At 58.0% G+C, this 16,433-nt stretch overlaps 2 protein-coding genes across 5 annotated transcripts; one reads left to right on the forward strand and one right to left on the reverse strand.

Moving 5' to 3' along the window:
* The first annotated feature begins 82 nt into the window (after window positions 1–82).
* TK1 (thymidine kinase 1) lies at window positions 83–10,016 on the forward strand. Of its 3 annotated transcripts, XM_082604325.1 has the most exons (7): window positions 83–212; window positions 324–355; window positions 1,388–1,498; window positions 3,734–3,827; window positions 8,501–8,590; window positions 8,895–9,014; window positions 9,104–10,016. In XM_082604325.1, the coding sequence occupies exons 1-7, from the start codon at window positions 147–149 to the stop codon at window positions 9,302–9,304; spliced, it is 714 nt and encodes a 237-aa protein (XP_082460451.1). In that variant the 5' UTR covers window positions 83–146; the 3' UTR covers window positions 9,305–10,016. The 3 variants fall into 3 exon arrangements, with proteins under 3 accessions (XP_082460451.1, XP_082460453.1, XP_082460452.1); XM_082604327.1 differs by lacking the exon at window positions 8,895–9,014; XM_082604326.1 differs by lacking the exon at window positions 324–355 and having other exon boundaries at window positions 126–212.
* A 1,069-nt stretch (window positions 10,017–11,085) lies between these two features.
* Window positions 11,086–15,003, reverse strand: SYNGR2 (synaptogyrin 2). Of its 2 annotated transcripts, XM_082604328.1 has the most exons (4): window positions 14,861–15,003; window positions 12,748–12,985; window positions 12,263–12,402; window positions 11,086–12,173 (listed from the first exon to the last, which is right to left on the reverse strand). In XM_082604328.1, the coding sequence occupies exons 1-4, from the start codon at window positions 14,957–14,959 to the stop codon at window positions 11,976–11,978; spliced, it is 675 nt and encodes a 224-aa protein (XP_082460454.1). In that variant the 5' UTR covers window positions 14,960–15,003; the 3' UTR covers window positions 11,086–11,975. The 2 variants fall into 2 exon arrangements, with proteins under 2 accessions (XP_082460454.1, XP_082460455.1); XM_082604329.1 differs by lacking the exon at window positions 12,263–12,402.
* Window positions 15,004–16,433: the final 1,430 nt, after the last annotated feature.

Below are 16,433 nucleotides of genomic sequence, written 5' to 3' on the forward strand. Positions count from 1 at the left end.
TTGGCTCCGGGCCGGAGGCGCCGGCTCCCGATTGGCCCGCGCGCCGGGGATAAAGAAGCACGGCGCGGGAACTGGCGCGAGCCTGCAGCGGCGGCGGCGGAGGAGGAGGAGGAGGGTCCTCGACTTTTGATCTCTCTGAAGGCACCATGAGCTGCATCAACCTGCCCACCGTGCTGCCCGGCTCCCCCAGCAAGACCCGGGGGCAGATCCAGGTGCAGGCCACGGGGCGGGGCGGGGGCGGGGGCGGAGGCGGGGGCGGAGTCGTGATCGGGGCCCGGGTGTCCGTGCACACCGGGGCCCAGTGACCTCTCCTTCTCTCCTAGGTGATTCTCGGACCCATGTTCTCAGGAAAAAGGTAATGGCCTCGCGGGACGGGGGTGGGCCGGGACCTCTTCCTCCACTTCCCTGCTTCTCCTCCAATCCCCGGGACTCCGTCCTCCTCCCATGACGCCCCACGACCCTGAGCCTGCCGCCCCTCTCAGAGCCCCGCCTCTAGAGCAGCCCCCACTGTCCGACCCCCGCGTTCGCGCCTCGGATGCCTCTCCTGCGTGGGATCCTACCGGAGGAGGAGCTCCTCCCTTTCCCGTCCGGGTCGGAACCACTTCCCCTTGGAGTCATTCAACCACCGCTCCTTCCGGGAGCTGGTCACAGCTGCTCACCGTTTAGCCCCTCACTAAAGCCCTCTCTGAAGGGTGCATCTACGGTGGCCAGGCCCTGTGCGCCCTGCAGTATCCGTGGCTTCCTCGCAGTGTGACTGTTTCCTTAGGTGGCCCAGGAGCGTAGTTACTCTCCACACTGAAGAGTCAAGCGCTGGTGCCTTTGCTTCCCTGAAGTGATAGAACCAATCCCAGAGAGCCCCCAGTAACTCCCCTGGCCCCCCTTCCTATATGGCGCTGGGGGATCACTCCAGCTCAAATCCCTTGCCCACGATGGTGAGGCTCTCAGGGTGGGCTCTTGGACTCAGAGACAAAGCGCGTCCTTTGTTGCACCAAAAGGTTCTGTGAAGTTAGTTCAGGCTATGTGCAGAACTGTGGGGTGAGATTACTTGGGAATGGAATCTGAACCCCTCTCCTGTGCATGTGGTCTTTGCTTTGCCCCCGACAAAATCACTCCCCCATCCCTTCCCTGAATCACATGAGGGCCCTTCTTCGCCACCCTCCCCACAGAGAATGACTACCAGCCCAGACATGCTCCTCCCTCCTGGGTCTAGACTGAACTCTCTGTGTGGGCCCTTTCTGTCCTCACTGGTCCTTCCCACGCTCTGCCCTGCAGCCTTCCCACCCATTGGTGGGGCTCAGGCTGTATACCCCTAGAAGGCGGTAGGGAGCCCGACTTGTGCTGATGGGGTCTTCCTCGCCCACACTTATGCATGGGCCTTACCTTGCAGTACTGAGCTGATGAGACGGGTCCGTCGCTTCCAGATTGCCCAGTACAAGTGCCTGGTGATCAAATATGCCAAAGACACGCGTTACAGCAGCAACTTCTCCACGCATGACCGGTCAGTCCCTGCCCCTTCTGTCCTGTCCCCACACCTTTTGTGAGAAGCCCAGTGACGAGTCACAGAACTTACTGTCAGAACTCTTTAGAGAGGATGGTTAATAATGCTGATGCCGGGCAGCGAACCGTTCAAATCTGCAAACTTTCCAGGTTGCTTGGCAAGGTACCCTAGAACTTGGCCTTTCTTGGGGCTCTAGCCCAGTGGTTCCTAACAGGACGTGATTTTGCCCGCTAGCGTCTATTTGCAATGTCTGGAGACGTTTTTTAGTTTTCACAACAGGAGGAGGTAAGGGCATGATGGCAACTAGCGGGTAAAGGGCAGGGACGCCGCTACACCCTACAATGCACAGACAGCCCCATAACAGAGAATGATCCAGCCCCGAATGTCAGTAATGTCTGGCCAAGGTTGAGAAACCCTGCTCTTGACCTATGTGGAGGTTGCAGACTGGTTTTGTTGGCCTGCAGGCTGAATTTTATTTAAGTTTTTAGTTGGCTTGTCCTCACTGACTCTGTCTTGTGGCCTTTGTGCATCCCCCTTTTATGTTTATCTGCCTGTGTCCTGTGGACATTTCAGCCTGCAGCCTGAGGTTGGGAGGTTAAATTTAGTACCACTCCTGCCATTCTGTACAGCATTTAGGGCCTGATGTTTTGGAGCCTGAGACACCTTTCTCGTCTTCCAGATTTATCCACCTGAGCCCCCGGCATCAAGGCTGTGCTGTGTGTGGCTTCAGGGTGGGAGTGCGGGGTGGGGGTCTGAAGCTGGGCAGGTGGTGAGGCGGAGAGGGCCCAGGACTTGGAGTTAAGTTAAACGTTGACTGACGTTTCCTGGACATGTTGCCTGATGCAGGTCATTTACATCTCCAAGTTTGCTTTCTCATCCCTAAAACATAGGTGTCCGCTGCTCAGGACGCGGGGAGTGTCAGGGGAGGACAGTGAAAGCAGTGGAGAAGATTAGAAGTGCAGCTTCTGGGTCTGTCAGATGCGGGTGGAATCCAGGCTCTGCCCCAGTGTCACAGATCCTCTCTAACCTGGGCTGTAGAGGCCCAGACGAGCTGCAGCAGAGGCCTAGCGCTTGGCAGGGGTGACAGTGCTCCAGAGACGCTGCTCTTGCTGAAGCTGGAACCGGCTTACTGTGTTGCCTGCAGGATCACGGCAAGATAATCACTAAGCAGTAGTTGTAAAGTTTTATATAAATATATAGCTGCAAAACTGCAGAGCCGTCAGGAAACTCCTAGCTCCTTGGAAGGGTAGTTCAGGGGAGCAGGCAAAAATGGAAACAGAAGAAAATAACATTGCAGAAAAACATAGAAACTATTTTAACAGAAGACAAAGAACAGCATTCCTCTTCCAAAAGGCCTGGCTGTGGGGCAGCGTGGGGTCCACCGTGTCATTTAATGCACTGGAACACTCCCACACACGGCCTTTCACTTTCAGACTCTGCTGGGTAGGAATCTCCCCTCAGGACCCACGAGGCGGCAGTATGAATGCGGATTTGAATCCTGACTCTGCCAGTTAAGAGCTCTATGATCTCCGAGAAATCCTTTCATCAGCCAGAGGAGTCAAACGGAGGGAATTCTGGGTCACTGCACTGCTTGTTGGTGTTCGAGGCTTATCTCTGCTGGGGCACGGGGCTCCTAGTCTTAGATTCTGGTGCTAATGGTCTGCCCAGGGCCATGGTAGGACTTTCATGGGCCCTGGGTACTTTCTGCCTTCATGGGCCCCTTCCTCTATAAAGAAAAAAATAAAAAATTATAATTTATGACTGCATTGATATAAAGACAAAGATAATCCAAATTGAGTTACATTTATTCTGATTTTTAAAAGAAATTAAAATGTTTCATTCATCCCCAAAGCATCATGGGCCCCAGGCACTGTACCTGATGAAGTAACACTGTCTGCACCCCACCACACACACACACACACACACACACACACTAAGCAGAGCAGAGAAGTGCTTTGCATCTGGGTTGAACTTTACATTGGGCATTGCTAATTTCCAGTCCAAAGCGTGAAGTGAAATAGCTCTTGTTGAATAACTGGTTTTCCAAACAAAGGCCTTTCCTCTTCTCCCCAGATGCCTTCCCACAGGTGCTAATTTCTCAAAGCTCTGGGCAGACATCTCAGCCTGCTTTGCAGGTAGGGGGTGGTCATGAGACCGTTTCCCTGGCCCCTCATTCTGGTTCCTGGTCTCCTCGGGCTCCCTTGTCTTGCTCACGCTCTGGCTTTCTGTCCCCAGGAACACCATGGAGGCCCTGCCAGCCTGCGTGCTCCGGGATGTGGCCCAGGAGGCCCTGTGCGTGGCTGTTATAGGCATCGACGAAGGGCAGTTTGTAAGTTGACTTGTCCTGATAGGACTCTTCCTGTGAACTCAACTGTCCCCCTTTTTCCTCTGCTAATTTGGAGGTTATTGGTTCAATTTCTGAAATTTTTATAAGGTAAACATTGTTAACTTGCTTTAACTAGTGTCTGAATACCCTTTGAATTCCCTTTACTGCTTTCTGTGTTACTGTTATATGAAATTTATTGTACCTTAAAAAAAAAAAATTTACAGGACTTCCCTGGTAGCACAGTGGTTAAGAATCCTCCTGCCAATTCAGGGGGCACGGGTTCAAGCCCTGGTCCAGGAAGATCCCACATGCCATGGAGCAACTAAGCCCGTGCGCCACAACTACTGAAGCCCATGCGCCTAGAGCCCGTGCTCCGCAACAAGAGAAGCCACCGCAATGAGAAGCCCGCGCACTGCAACGAAGAGTAGCTCCCACTTGCCGCAACTAGAGAAAGCCCAAGCACGGTAACGAAGACCCAACGCAGCCAAACATAAATAAATAAATAAATAAATATTTTTTAAAAAAGAAGCAACAGTGAGCAAAAGAGAACCAAACCCTCCCTATACACCAGTGTTTAGAAATCAAATTTTTTGTTTACTGTAAAAAAATTTTTTTAAATATATATATTTATTTATACCCCTTGGAGAGGGGTATATCTGAAGACCCCACGCTATAAGCTGAGGGTGCGGTGGTAGGTGGGCAGCTGGATCCTGGGCATGCCAGCCTCACAGTGTCACCCCGAGTGCTGGTCTTCCCTCTGTTTCTTTTTTTTGGCTGTGCTGGGTCTTAGTTGCAGCACATGGGATCTTCGTTGCAGCGTGCAGGACCTTTAGCTGCAGCATGTGGGATCCAGTTCCCTGACCAGGGATTGAACCCAGGCCCCCTTCACTGGGAGCACGGAGTCTTAACCACTGGACCACCAGGGAAGTCCCTGGTCTTATCTGTTTTATCACAGTAATAAGAGGGGTCATCTAGGAAAGGTTAGGACTGCACATAAAAAGGAAGTCCATAATTTACTGCCGACATCTTATGTCCAGAGACCACCAGGACTGAACAACTTGGGATTGTTGTTGCAGGGAGACACCCGGCATGGGAACTGGACGGTGTAGGTGAGGGGCTTAATTAGAGAGGGCTTGGTTATTAGGATGGGGGCTGTTTGGCGCTTGATTCGCTGTCGTGGGAAGGGAGATGATTCTGACCAGCATCTTAAACCTCACCTATAGGGAGGGTGGACCAGAAGGAGGCCGAAGCAGCAGCAGTGACTCCTTTAGCCAGGAGAGGGGACATTTGGTACATTGTAGCCTAGACGATGTTCACGTTCTGTCCGTACTCACACATGCTTCTGGAGGGGTCCACACAGCCTGTGGGACCTTAGTTCCCTGACCAGGGATTGAACCCGGGCCCTCAGCAGTGAGAGTGCGGAAACCACTGGGACCACCAGGGAATTCCCTAGGAGGGGTCTGGTTTTGTCTTGACTATCACGGTCACAGAATGGCCTTGTCGGAAGTTTGTATTTATAGATCGGGCTCATATCACGTGTTGTGACCATTTTTTCCTCATCAGCAAATACCTATCCTTATGAACGTACCATGTCTTACACGAGCTGGCCCCTTGGGTGTGGCACTTACAGGCTGTGACGGACGTGTGTGTGGACATCCTGGCTATCGTCTGGTGTATTGGGGTTTAGCTACTAAGTAGAATCACTGGTCAAGGGACCGATCTCATTCATTCAGTAAGTGTTTTCTGAGCTTGTGCTGTGTGGCAGCAATGTTCTAGGTGTTGGGGATACAGCCAGGGTCTCGCCCTTGCACTTACATCCTAGTTGGGTGAGAGAAATAGGTAAAAGGTGGTGGCAACCGGGGGAGAAAGGCACTGTGAGGGGATAGAGCTAAGGTGGGGATGGTGCTTTATGGGGACAGTCAGAAAGGGGCCAAAAGGAACGCGGGGTGAAGGTTCCCAGTCAGGACTGTGCTTTTGGGCATGTCTCAGGAGCAGCCAGGAGGCCAGGGGCTTTGGCCAGGTCAGCGGGAAAGACTTTGGCATTAACCCTGGGAGAGACTGGAAGCCGCCCAGGGCGTCTCCTCTGCTGGAGGAGCATGGACGGCTGGGAGGGGGGGAGGGGGAGGGCAGGGGAGAGGCATCTGGGTCTTTGTGGAAATCCCCGGCGGAGGGCGGTGGAGGGCAGGGTGGTGGCGGCTGCATACACACATCCTGTTCCAACTGCCTTTCTCTTTTGTTACTCCAGTGGCTGACATCGTTTTTCCCTGTGTTTCTACTTTTGTAAATTGCCTCCTTCTCTTGGTTGATCTTTCCTCTACAGGACATGATGTAATCGGTGCCAGTTTGTCACATGCTGTAAATATTTCTTCCCTGTTTATTTGCCTCTGGATTTGGTCTGTGCATCTCATTTAGTCTTTACCATTCATGGTGGAACGGTTGAATGTTTCACTGTCACATCCTTCGTTCCTGTCCTCTGTGGCCTTTGCGCCTTCAGCACCAGCCTGGCTGCCAGGAAGCCGGGCCTCCACCGGGGCAGGGCCGGGGTGCTTCCCTCGTGCATCATGAGGGCGCCACCTCTCCGCAAGATAAGGACGAGGGTGAAACTACTTCTTGGCTTCCTGATCTCCCCTTTCGGTCCTCTCCCCTCATCAAACCTTGTTCAGGAAGTGGCTCACAGCAGGTCAGCCCAGGTGCTGGATCGGCAGGTGAACCAAATGGGTAGACTTGTCACCATCAAGAAACCCCCCGTTACTCTTCTACCTGGATCCCGTGCGGTAAACATTTTTGTCTACCAAGAAAACCCTACGTTTACTAGGTCCTCTGAAGTTCCGCTTTGAATGTAACCTGTATTAGAGTCGATGGCTGCTGTGACATGTACCACAGACTGGGCGGTTTAAACCACAGACATTTACTTCCCACAGCCCTGGAGGCTGGGAGCCCAAGGTCAAAGTGTGGACAGGGTGGGTTCCCCCTGAGGCCGTGAGGGAGAATCTGTTCCAGTCCCGTCCCCTTGGCATGCAGGTGGCCATCTGCTCCCTGTGTCTGTCCCTCTCTGTGTCCAAATTTCCCCTTTTTACAAGGGCACCAGTCATACTGGAGTGTGACCCTACTGACCTACTTTATGACTGGGTACCTCTGCGAAGATCCTCTCTCCAAATAAGGTTCTGAGGTATTGGGGGTGAGGGTTTCTACATATGGATTTGGGGGGTGGGAAGGGACACAATTCAACCCATAACATAACCTAAAAAATTTAGTGGCAATAAAAACAAACGTCAGTAATGTGGTTGGTTACCAGTGGGCATTCTGGGATGTTGCAGACAGCTCTGACCTTACCTTCGATCATTCAGGAATCCCAGCTGGGGGCCCAGGGTTCAGTGTTTGGGTGGGGGAGGGGTGGCATGTGAACAGGGGACAAAGTTTAAGTGGAAGAATTGAAGTCTCTGATGGTGGGCATCGCTAGAGCGGGCAAGGCCAAGGACCCTGAGAGGTCCCCAAACCCTGGTGTGGAAAGACCCACATCTGATGAGGCCTGGGCAGGGAGAGTGAGACGCAGGGGGGTGCTCATCCCAGGGCGGCTTTGCCCCCGGCCCCTACCCGGGGGTTATCTGGCAACGTCTGGAAACCATTTTGTTTGTGACAATGGGGGTAGGGGTGGAGGGCACTGGCTGACAGCTCCTTGCAGGCTGGGGGCTGCATTTCTGTGACCTGTGATGAGTCCTTTAGAGAAGAAGAAGGGCCTCACCTGGAGCCAGGCTGGAGCCTCTGGGTGGGAGGTGCTGTTTCCGTAGTTCAGGCTCCGCAGCCCTGCAGAGGCCGTCAGATCTGGCTTCGGTGAATCCCGCTGGAACTGTCCAGGTTTTCTAACCCCTCTCCTGGTCCTCGTCTTGCCGAGCCCTCAGGTCTTGGTAACTTTGCACCTACATGAGCGGCCTGGAGAGAGACCCTTTGCCCAAACACAAGAACTCCCCACTTCACCCAACCCAAAGACCTATCTAGATAGATGATTGACCAGTGAAAGTTCACCAAAGAATTTAAGTAGCAGCCTCGCCCTGAGCCACTTGAAATTTGATTTACCAAGTAAGTGACCTTTCTTCAGGCCCTGTATTTAGAAGGGTGTGCTGTGCCATGCTGCTCCGTAAGTGGCCAGTGGAACCCTCACCCCTTCTCAAGGCGTCACACAGCACATTATGTTTTTAAAAAAAGGCAAACACACAGAGCCTACCTCTCAGCCAAATAGCGTATGTCATAAATTATTCGAGGGTCCTTAATCCTTAAACACCAAGGGCCATCCTTGCCTTTTCTTGGGCTCAGAAACGTGAAGTCATTGCCAAGGTCACAGCTAATGGGTCCAACCAAGACCACGGTTCAAGCCCAAGGCAGCCTCTGGTCTGGGCTTTTGACCACTGCGGTAGCAGACTGCCTCTCCTAGTGACAGTTCCGGGTGCTTGGCCTGGAGCGGGGCCCAGTTCTGCCATGGAAAGCTGGCAGGATGGTGGAGCGACTGGGGCTGCTGCGGATGTGCAGCCTGCGTGCCGGGTGGGGGGTGCTGGGGCCACCCTATTCTCACGCTCCACACCGATCCGGGTGGCCAGAGCTGTGGGGTCCAGCCACGTGTTCGTGGCTCCTGGAAGCTGCTGCCCAGGGCGGAAGCTCACTCCTCCTCTCACCCTTTCCAGTTCCCAGACATCGTGGAGTTCAGTGAGACCATGGCCAATGCCGGGAAGACCGTCATTGTGGCTGCACTGGATGGGACCTTCCAGAGGAAGGTAAGGCGTCTGGTCCAGGTCTCGGGATGGGACCCAGGAGGGAGGAAGGGGCCTGGGCTGTGCACAGACGGACAGCTCACCGCGCCCTGGATGACCAGACTGTGCCAGAGCCCAGGCGCTCAGGCGAGCCAGACCCAGCTCCCTGGTTTGCCCCGGACTAGGCCGCCTGCTGCAGGGGCTGGTGCTCTGGGGGAAAGCAAGGTCAGGGCCTAGCTTCCTGGCTTCAGGGCTGTGAATCAGAGGGTTTCAAGGAAAAGCCCACCCGGTGAGGTAAGCGCACAGCAGTCTTTCCATGGGAATACAGGCTTTCGGGACCATCCTGAACCTGGTGCCCCTGGCCGAGAGTGTGGTGAAGCTGACGGCCGTGTGCATGGAGTGCTTCCGAGAGGCCGCCTACACCAAGAGGCTGGGCGTGGAGAAAGAGGTGGCCCCTCCTGCCTTCTCCAAGGGGTAGAGGGGAGGGGGTGGTGCTGTGTCCCCGCTCATTGCCGGTGCTTCCTGTCCCATGGCCAGGTCGAGGTGATAGGAGGAGCGGACAAGTACCACTCCGTGTGCCGCCTCTGCTACTTCAAGAAGGCCTCGGGTCAGCCTGCCGGGCTGGACAGCAAAGAGAATAAAGAGAACTGCCCAGTGCTGGGGAAGCTCGGGGAGGCCACGGGAGCCAGGAAGCTATTTGCTCCTCATCAGATCCTGCAGTGCAGCCCGGCCAACTGAGGCACAAGCCCCACACCCAGGATGGGCGCTGACCGGCCACCGGCTCCCGTGCCCGCTGCTGCCCCCTAGCGGACGCCTGCCCCCTGTGTGCTGCCCGGCCTTCTCGGAGGAGGAAGCGGGGGTGGGGGGGGTGACGTTTCACCAGCACCCCTTCCCCGGCCAAGGGCCACGGGCCGGTGGTCTGCACATCACACTTCCCTCCTTGCCTGCCCGCCGGCTTCTCTCAGTTCCCTTCCCAGGCTACTCACAATCCACCCCAGGCCGGCGCGGGGTCTGGCCACTGCTGACGTGAGTTCCTCCCTCTCCAAGGGGTGAGGCCGGAGGCGCGAGCTCCTGTGACATAGGTGCTCCGGGCTTCTTCCCCCTTTGTGGCTTTTGCTGTTGAGTTTCTGTTCTCACTGGGAAGTCGGGGCACCAGCACCTCTGGCTCAGCACCGAGCCTCCCCTCGTGCAAAGACTTTAGTCCCCCTGCCTGGCACGGGCTCCTGGCCCCTCTGAGGATGGCTGGACTTGTTCTCTCTTACTTCCCTTTGGGCCGAAAGCCCTTCCTGCTCTGGCGATCATTTTCTCCAGAATTACAGCTTCTTCCACGTGGGTGACACCCTGCTGGGGCTCAGATCCCAGAGGCTTGTCTTTTAAAGCAGGGGCTGTGATTTTTCTGTTGTAGTGTATGAAATTAATAACTAATATTAAAATTTACTGGTTGATGAAAGCGTATTTCTCTTTAACTGTCTGGGATTCCCCGGGTCTCACTGGAGACAGCTCTGACCTGATTTAGGTGTGGGGATTTCTTTTCAAATCATTTTCTAGTACTACTGATCTCTTAGCCATGACGCTTTTTAACTGAGAAATGATCGTGAAGTGTGTCCTGAGAGGAATGTTTGCCTGCTCTTCTGTCTGGGCAGGTTTCAGGTCAAGATGGGTAGATGAAGGAGCCTGGGGCCCAGGTTGGAAAGATGAAGCTTTGGTCTGTGCTGCCAGATGGGGCTGTGAGGTCAGGTTTTGTTTGTGAAACAGACACTTGACAGTTCAGGAGCCAAGAAGACCAGCTCTGCTGTGCCTCAGAAAATACGCTGTGGGCAGCTTACACGGAGGCAAGAGTGCGCCAGGTCGGGTGTGGGTGGGGTGAGCCTGGGCTGTAGGTGTGCCCCATGCAGATGGGGGTCCGGGTTCCCCACCCTCGCCCCAGCTTCTCCCTCCCCTTTGCTCGCGGTTGGTCCCAGGTTACAGAGGTGCAGTACAGTGATGAGACCGTAATTCCCAAACCCTATTAGTTTTTACTCAGGATTTTGAAACTGTTGGGGCCCACTTTTGACAGCTCCCTGTCTGGGCTCAAAAGGGGAAGCCCCGAGTTGCCCTGGGGGCCCTGGCCTCCTGCCTAAGCCGGGCTTATTCCCTTGGGCGGGCTGGGCGGTCAGGCCGGCCCCCTGTGTGTCGGGAAGAGGCTGCAGAGGTGCTGAGTCCTGTCTACGGGAAGCAGAGGGCCCCTGCCCCTCCAGGGGCATGCCGGGACCCTGGCAGAGCGGCCCAGAAAAGCCATGTTGTTTACAGGCTGAGCACAGTTACTATTTTAAGATGCTGATGGAGGGCAGCGTGAGCAATGAGACCCTGAGTCGGCTGGTGGGGGGGGCGGGAGCTGCTAGGCACACTGGAGGGCCAGACTGCCGCAACTCTGTTCAAAATACAGGTTCCGTAAGACCTCGGCCAGAGGGTGTACCTCAGGGTGGAATTTCTCTTCCTCCTACCCCTAGACAGACACAGGCCCCACCCATGACAGTGGAGATTATGAATGAGAAAAACATTTATTCCATCTCCAAAATTAGTCTAACAGAATCCAAGGGTGCTGTGCATCTTCCCCCAAGGCTCTGTGATACATTCAGAGCAGCCTGGGGGCTGTGGGTGTGCCCCACACCTCCCAACTAACAGTGGTGGGGTATTTACATAAAGCTGGGTGTTGTCATCAGGCAAAGCCCCTTCCTGCGGCCAAGGGGTGGGAGCAGAGACAGTGCTGCCCGCCCGAGCCCGCTGGCGGAGGGCGGCACCAGCCCTGCGCCTAGGCTGTCAGGAAGGTGACCCAGAGGCACTGGCACAGAGTCCTGAGCCCAGATCCAAGCGAGCAGACACTTCAGCAGTGAGCACGGGCTGCCGCTCGCAGAGCAGGCAGGGGGCAGGGGGCTGGGGGCAGAACGAACCTGAGTGAGGAGGAAAGGAGCCCCAGCCCAGCGCCAGCAGCAGAGCGGGGGGAAGGCCCCACAGCCTCATCTTTGGCAGAGACCCCCAGATGGCGGTGGCCACCGAGGCCTGCACGTGGCCCGGCTCCTTCAGGCTGGAGAGAAGCTAAGGCACTTGTCAAACCTTGGAGCTACTCCAGGCGGGGTTGGGGATCATTAAAAGCAATGAAAAAACCTGTCCAACCAAAAACCCTTCCCTAAAAAATGCCCTCGAGGAGTGGTGGGTGAAGCCCCCTGGGGCACAGGCCGAGGCTCTGAGGCCAGCAGCCAGGATGAGGAGGCAGGGGCTCTCTCTCCAGGCCGTGCGTCAGCTCCGACAGGCGCCAGGTGGATCGAGCGGGGCCGGCAGCTCTGGGAGACCAGCCTCCGGGGAGGAGTCCGGGAAGAGGGGAGGCCCCCCAGGCGCCCTCCCTCCTCCCCTTACCATCCCGGGCCGCAGCTCAGTACACGGGGGGCGGCTGGTAGCCCTCTGTGGTCTCGGCGTTCTGGGTGAAGGGCGGCTGTTGGTAGTTGTCCACAGGCGCGCCTGGGTAGGAGGCGTAGGCCGTGCCGGGGTCCAGAGTGGGGTCCACGTAGTTCTGGATGAAGTCGTCCACTCCGGCCTTGTAGCGCTGGTAGGCCAAGGAGGCCAGCACGCCCTGCAGAGAGCCCCGAGGTTTGGGTTCCTCAGCCCGCCACCACCCTTCACCAAAGACCCCAGGACCCTGGCCCGTCCTGGTCCACTTACCCAGGAGAAGACAGAAAAGAAGCTGAAGGTGATGGCCGCCCGGGCTGAGTCGGCTCCCACCAGCACATGTTCCGGCTTGGTGGCTGCCCATTGATTGGCAAGGAAACAGAAGGCAACAAACCACAGGAAGGTCCAGAGAGCTGGGGAGAAGGCCAGGAGGGCAGGGTTAGCTCCACGGAGGAGGCAGGAGGGCAGGCACCTCCTGGGAGGGAGAAGCCTCCGGGCGTGTAAAGGGCACTGGTGCAGAAGCCAGGGTGGGGACAGGATGCCATGCTGGGAGTCCTTGCTCCAAGTCCCACTCAGCTCCGGAGGCTTTCAGCAGACGGTGAGAAATCCTTGCGTGCCAGCCTGTCTGCTGGGAGGTCTGGGGACCTGGGGCTGCTCCCACCCCTCCCAAGCCCTGCAGCCACAGCACCCTAGAGCTTTTGGGACCACTGCCGCTCCTGTTCACCCCAAGATCAAATGGAGGTGCAGCCGGCAGATACCTGAGAAGAGCAGGTCGCTGATGACCAGGTACTTGCGGTCAGTGGCGTTGCTGATCTGGGGGAAATAGACGTCGACCACGAAGAAGAAGGCCGAGGCCAGGAAGGCCAGCACCCCGATGGCGCTGCCGAAGCGGCACGCGTCCTCGTTGAGGTTGAACACGCAGTACTGCTGCTGGGACTCGTGGGTGTTGATGTAGCCCTCACCGAAGATGCACGAGAACACGATCAAGGCGAAGACCTGAGGGGGAGTCAGGGGAAGGGCTGAGTGACTGCTACCCTCGTGGGACAACCCCCCAGGTGGCGCACAGAGCGGGGCCCTGGCGGGAGTCGGACACCGGCCTCCTGTGCTCCTGCTGTTCCCCGTGCTCCAGGTCGGTGTCCCAGCCCCTCCTGAACTTGGGGAGCGAGCCCCTCCTTCTCCCTTCTCCTGGGCTATCTCCAGACACCAGTCACAAGTCACGAGGGGCATGGCCGGGGATTCCTGGACTGGGGATGGTGGGGAGCGGAGGGGATCTCCTGGGAGGGGACTGCCCGCCCAGCTGTCTGCCTGGAGGATGGGTACTGGTGGTTAGGTACTTGAAGATTAAGGTCAATCACCCAACCTAAAGCACTCCCACTTTCAGTGAGTTTTAAACAGGATGGGTCACAAAGTCATAGAAACCCAAGCTTGGAGTCTCACCCCCATCACCTGTCTGAGTCACCTCTACAGCACCCAGCCTCTACCTAAACACCCAGTGATGGAGGACTCCTCCCACCTCAGGAAAGCCATGCCTCCGAGCCGAAATAGTGTCCCCAGACCCCCACCTCCTGGAGCCCCCTCCACCTCTTCCCTGCTGGGCTCCCCAGTTTGGCCAGCTTTTTTCCTACAAGGAATTCTGGCCTCTTTGGCATCCTGGCCCCTGCCCTTCCAGGGAACCCCAGCTGGCCTCCCGCTCATAGTGGGTCCTACCCACACAGGGCACCTCAAGCTGGTCTGCCCAGCAGGCCTGTGGACACAGCTCTGCACTCAGACCCCTGGATGTACTGGGGTGGGGGTCGAGGGGGTGTAACAGCCAGAACTCTGGGAGGGGCTCCAGGCCCTTGCGAAAAGCCTCACGTCACCTGTCTCCGCCCCAAACTGAAAGGCCACCGCTCATCCCTGCCTTATGTCAGCAGACCCGGGACAGTCTGGACGCCTGGCTCCCTCTGGGACCGGCCCAGGCCTCTCCCCAGCCTGCCCTGCCTGCCTGCACAAGGCCCTCTCAATAGGCTCTGGAGCTGGCAGTCACAAGCCCCACCCCCAGCTGGAGATGAAGCCGGAACTCCGGATGCTGGGAGCAGTGTGCCAGCCTGACTCCTGGCACTGCCATCCCGAAACGTGGGCATCTGCTCCTGGGGTCAGACCCCACAGTCAGGCAGAGCGGGGGTGAGGGTGTCACCAGGGCAACTCGTAGGGCTCCAGTCCCAGGCAGGGGCAGGTGTGGTGTGGGTGCCTCATGCCCAGCCCTCTGCCTGCGGGCTGGCTGACAGCTTGTTCAGCTTTGGGCTCTGGTTGTCCAAGAGCATGGGACCTCCCACCAACGCCCCACCCCCGGTAACCTGGTACTGGAGCGCTCATCCAGCTCACATGGAGGGGAACATCCTGGGGTCACCTGATCTTGGATGGGGAAGCAGACCCATGGGCTGCTCTTGAGTGGAAGAGAGACTATTTCAGGGCGCCAGGGCGGGCGCCAGGCTGCCCCCCAACCCCACGCACCCCACGTGGCTTCGGAAAGCCCCTTCCTGATGAATTCCCCCAGGGTGGGAGTCGCGGCGTGCCGGCCACCTGTCCTGGAGCCGCCTCAAACTCCTCCCACTGCCAGCAGGGCGACGGGCCTGCTCCCCGCGGTGCCGCCCGGCCGTTCCGCGCCCGGGCTGGGAGGTGGGGGGTGGCGGGACCTGGGTTCGGGGGACGGCGGGGCCCGGCGGGTGAGGGGCTGGAGGGTCCCGGGCGCCGCTCGCCCGCCCTACGCGCGCCGCTCCCACCCCCGGGCCTCGGCCGCCACCACCTGTCGCGCTCTCAGGCTCGCAGCGGCCCCACTCCCCCCGGCCTGGCGACGAAGTCGGTTCCCCGAGGCCCCGCACCCCGGCTCACCAAGCACAAGGCGCGCACCACCACCTGCGGCTGCGTCAGGAAGCGCCGCAGGTCGAAGGAGCCGCCCGCCTTGGCCGCGCCGTAGGCCCCGCTCTCCATGTCGCCGTCGCCGTCGCCGTCGCAGCCGCCGCCGCCGCCGCCGCAGCCGCGGACTGCTGAGGAGCCAGCCCGCCGCCCCGCCCCCGGCCCGGCTCCTCCCCAGGGGCGTGGCCAGCACCGCTCCAGGGACCGAGGGCAAAGTCCGCCCAAGGCGAGCGGCGGTGCAGGAGCGGCAGGGGTCCCCCGACAGCCCGGTCTGCGCTTCCAGCGGCCGACATCCGTCCAGCGGCCGTGGACTCATTGTCCAGCCCACCTCTCGGCCGGGGTCTCGTCCCTCTGCTATGCTGGTCCGCAGGGCGACTGGAAAGGGCCAGAGAGTCCCCAGGAAGAGAGGGTCGCAAGGAGGGCCCGCCCCTCTGCTCCAGCCACTCTTTGCCCCTGCACTCCCGCCTCCGCCTCCAGGAAGCCCCGCCAGACGCCGTCTGGGCCCACCTGCCCAAGACCCAGGCTCCTACGCACCTCCTCTCTTCTCCCCCATTCTACTCAAACCCCAGGCCACAGCCTGGACCCCTTCCTGCATGGCCTGTCACCTTTTCCTCCTCTCTGGAGCTAAGCCTGGGATGTGGTCGAGACCACCGCCCCTCCCAGTTTTTCCCGAGCCGGGCCCGGCCCCCGGGCCATGTAGGGCCGTGCGTAGGTAGGGCCGACTTCCAGGCTCCAAGATGGTGTGCAGACAGAAACGAAGTTCCCAGGGTGGCCGGCAGGGGGCAGAGTTTAACACAATTCTTTCCGGAAATGGTTCAGAGCGTCCAAACGGGGATGGCTCTAGGTGTGTGTGGGTGGGGAGGGGGGCTGGTTCTCCAGGGGCTTCAGGCTGACTCGGCAGAGAGGAATTCATAGTTCCTCCCTGACATCATAGTTGCAGGTAAGGATTAATGAGGGGGTGCTGGCCAGGTGGGGCCCAGAGTCCTCCAGGTGAGTGGGACGGTGACAGGTGAGCAGTGGAGCCAGAGGACTGGGCCACCAGGAGATGGGGTGCCACTCCAGGGAAGAGGGGAGCAGGGGTGGGGGAGGAAGCAGTGGCCCTGGGTGGGCTGGCGCCTCTGGGCCTTCACATCTACCCCACCGTCTTCCCAGACCTGGATGGACGGTGACGAGCAGCTGAGCGGTGAGGAGAGGGGCCCTCACAGAGCCCCCTCCTCCTATGGACCTCTCCTTCCCCCTACAGCTCCCCCCATCCTAAAACCCTCAAACTAGCACCATGAGTATTTGATGAACACCAGCGCTCCAAGAATCCAGGCTGGTGGGCTTTTTCTTCATTCTTTTCTTCATTTCATTTCTTCAAATGGTGGGTCCTTCTATAAGGGACAAGGACCGGGGCTCTCCTGGGGACTCTGCCCAGCCTGCGTCTTCTGGTCACGACCTTGATGACAAAGGAGTTGAGACTCCAGGTTAAGCCAGCACACCTCCCAGCCACCCCCTCCCAAGGCCTCCAGGAATTTTACTGGTGGCAAGTGCATCAGTGCCCTGGGCA

This window comes from Mesoplodon mirus (assembly GCF_964341445.2).
Source record: "Mesoplodon mirus genome assembly, chromosome: 18".
NCBI classification, from domain to species: domain Eukaryota; kingdom Metazoa; phylum Chordata; class Mammalia; order Artiodactyla; family Ziphiidae; genus Mesoplodon; species Mesoplodon mirus.

Bases quoted from the DNA above. Each gene is read 5' to 3' on its own strand.
- TK1 (XM_082604325.1), top strand. From the start codon at position 147: ATGAGCTGCATCAACCTGCCCACCGTGCTGCCCGGCTCCCCCAGCAAG. The intron at 356-1,387 runs GTAATGGCCTCG...CTTACCTTGCAG, and splicing joins CCCATGTTCTCAGGAAAAAG to TACTGAGCTGATGAGACGGG. The intron at 3,828-8,500 runs GTAAGTTGACTT...CACCCTTTCCAG, and splicing joins GCATCGACGAAGGGCAGTTT to TTCCCAGACATCGTGGAGTT.
- SYNGR2 (XM_082604328.1), bottom strand. From the start codon at position 14,959: ATGGAGAGCGGGGCCTACGGCGCGGCCAAGGCGGGCGGCTCCTTCGAC. The intron at 12,986-14,860 runs GTGAGCCGGGGT...ACTCCCCCTCAG, and splicing joins TGGTGCGCGCCTTGTGCTTG to GTCTTCGCCTTGATCGTGTT. The intron at 12,174-12,262 runs GTAAGTGGACCA...GGCTCTCTGCAG, and splicing joins TCTTTTCTGTCTTCTCCTGG to GGCGTGCTGGCCTCCTTGGC.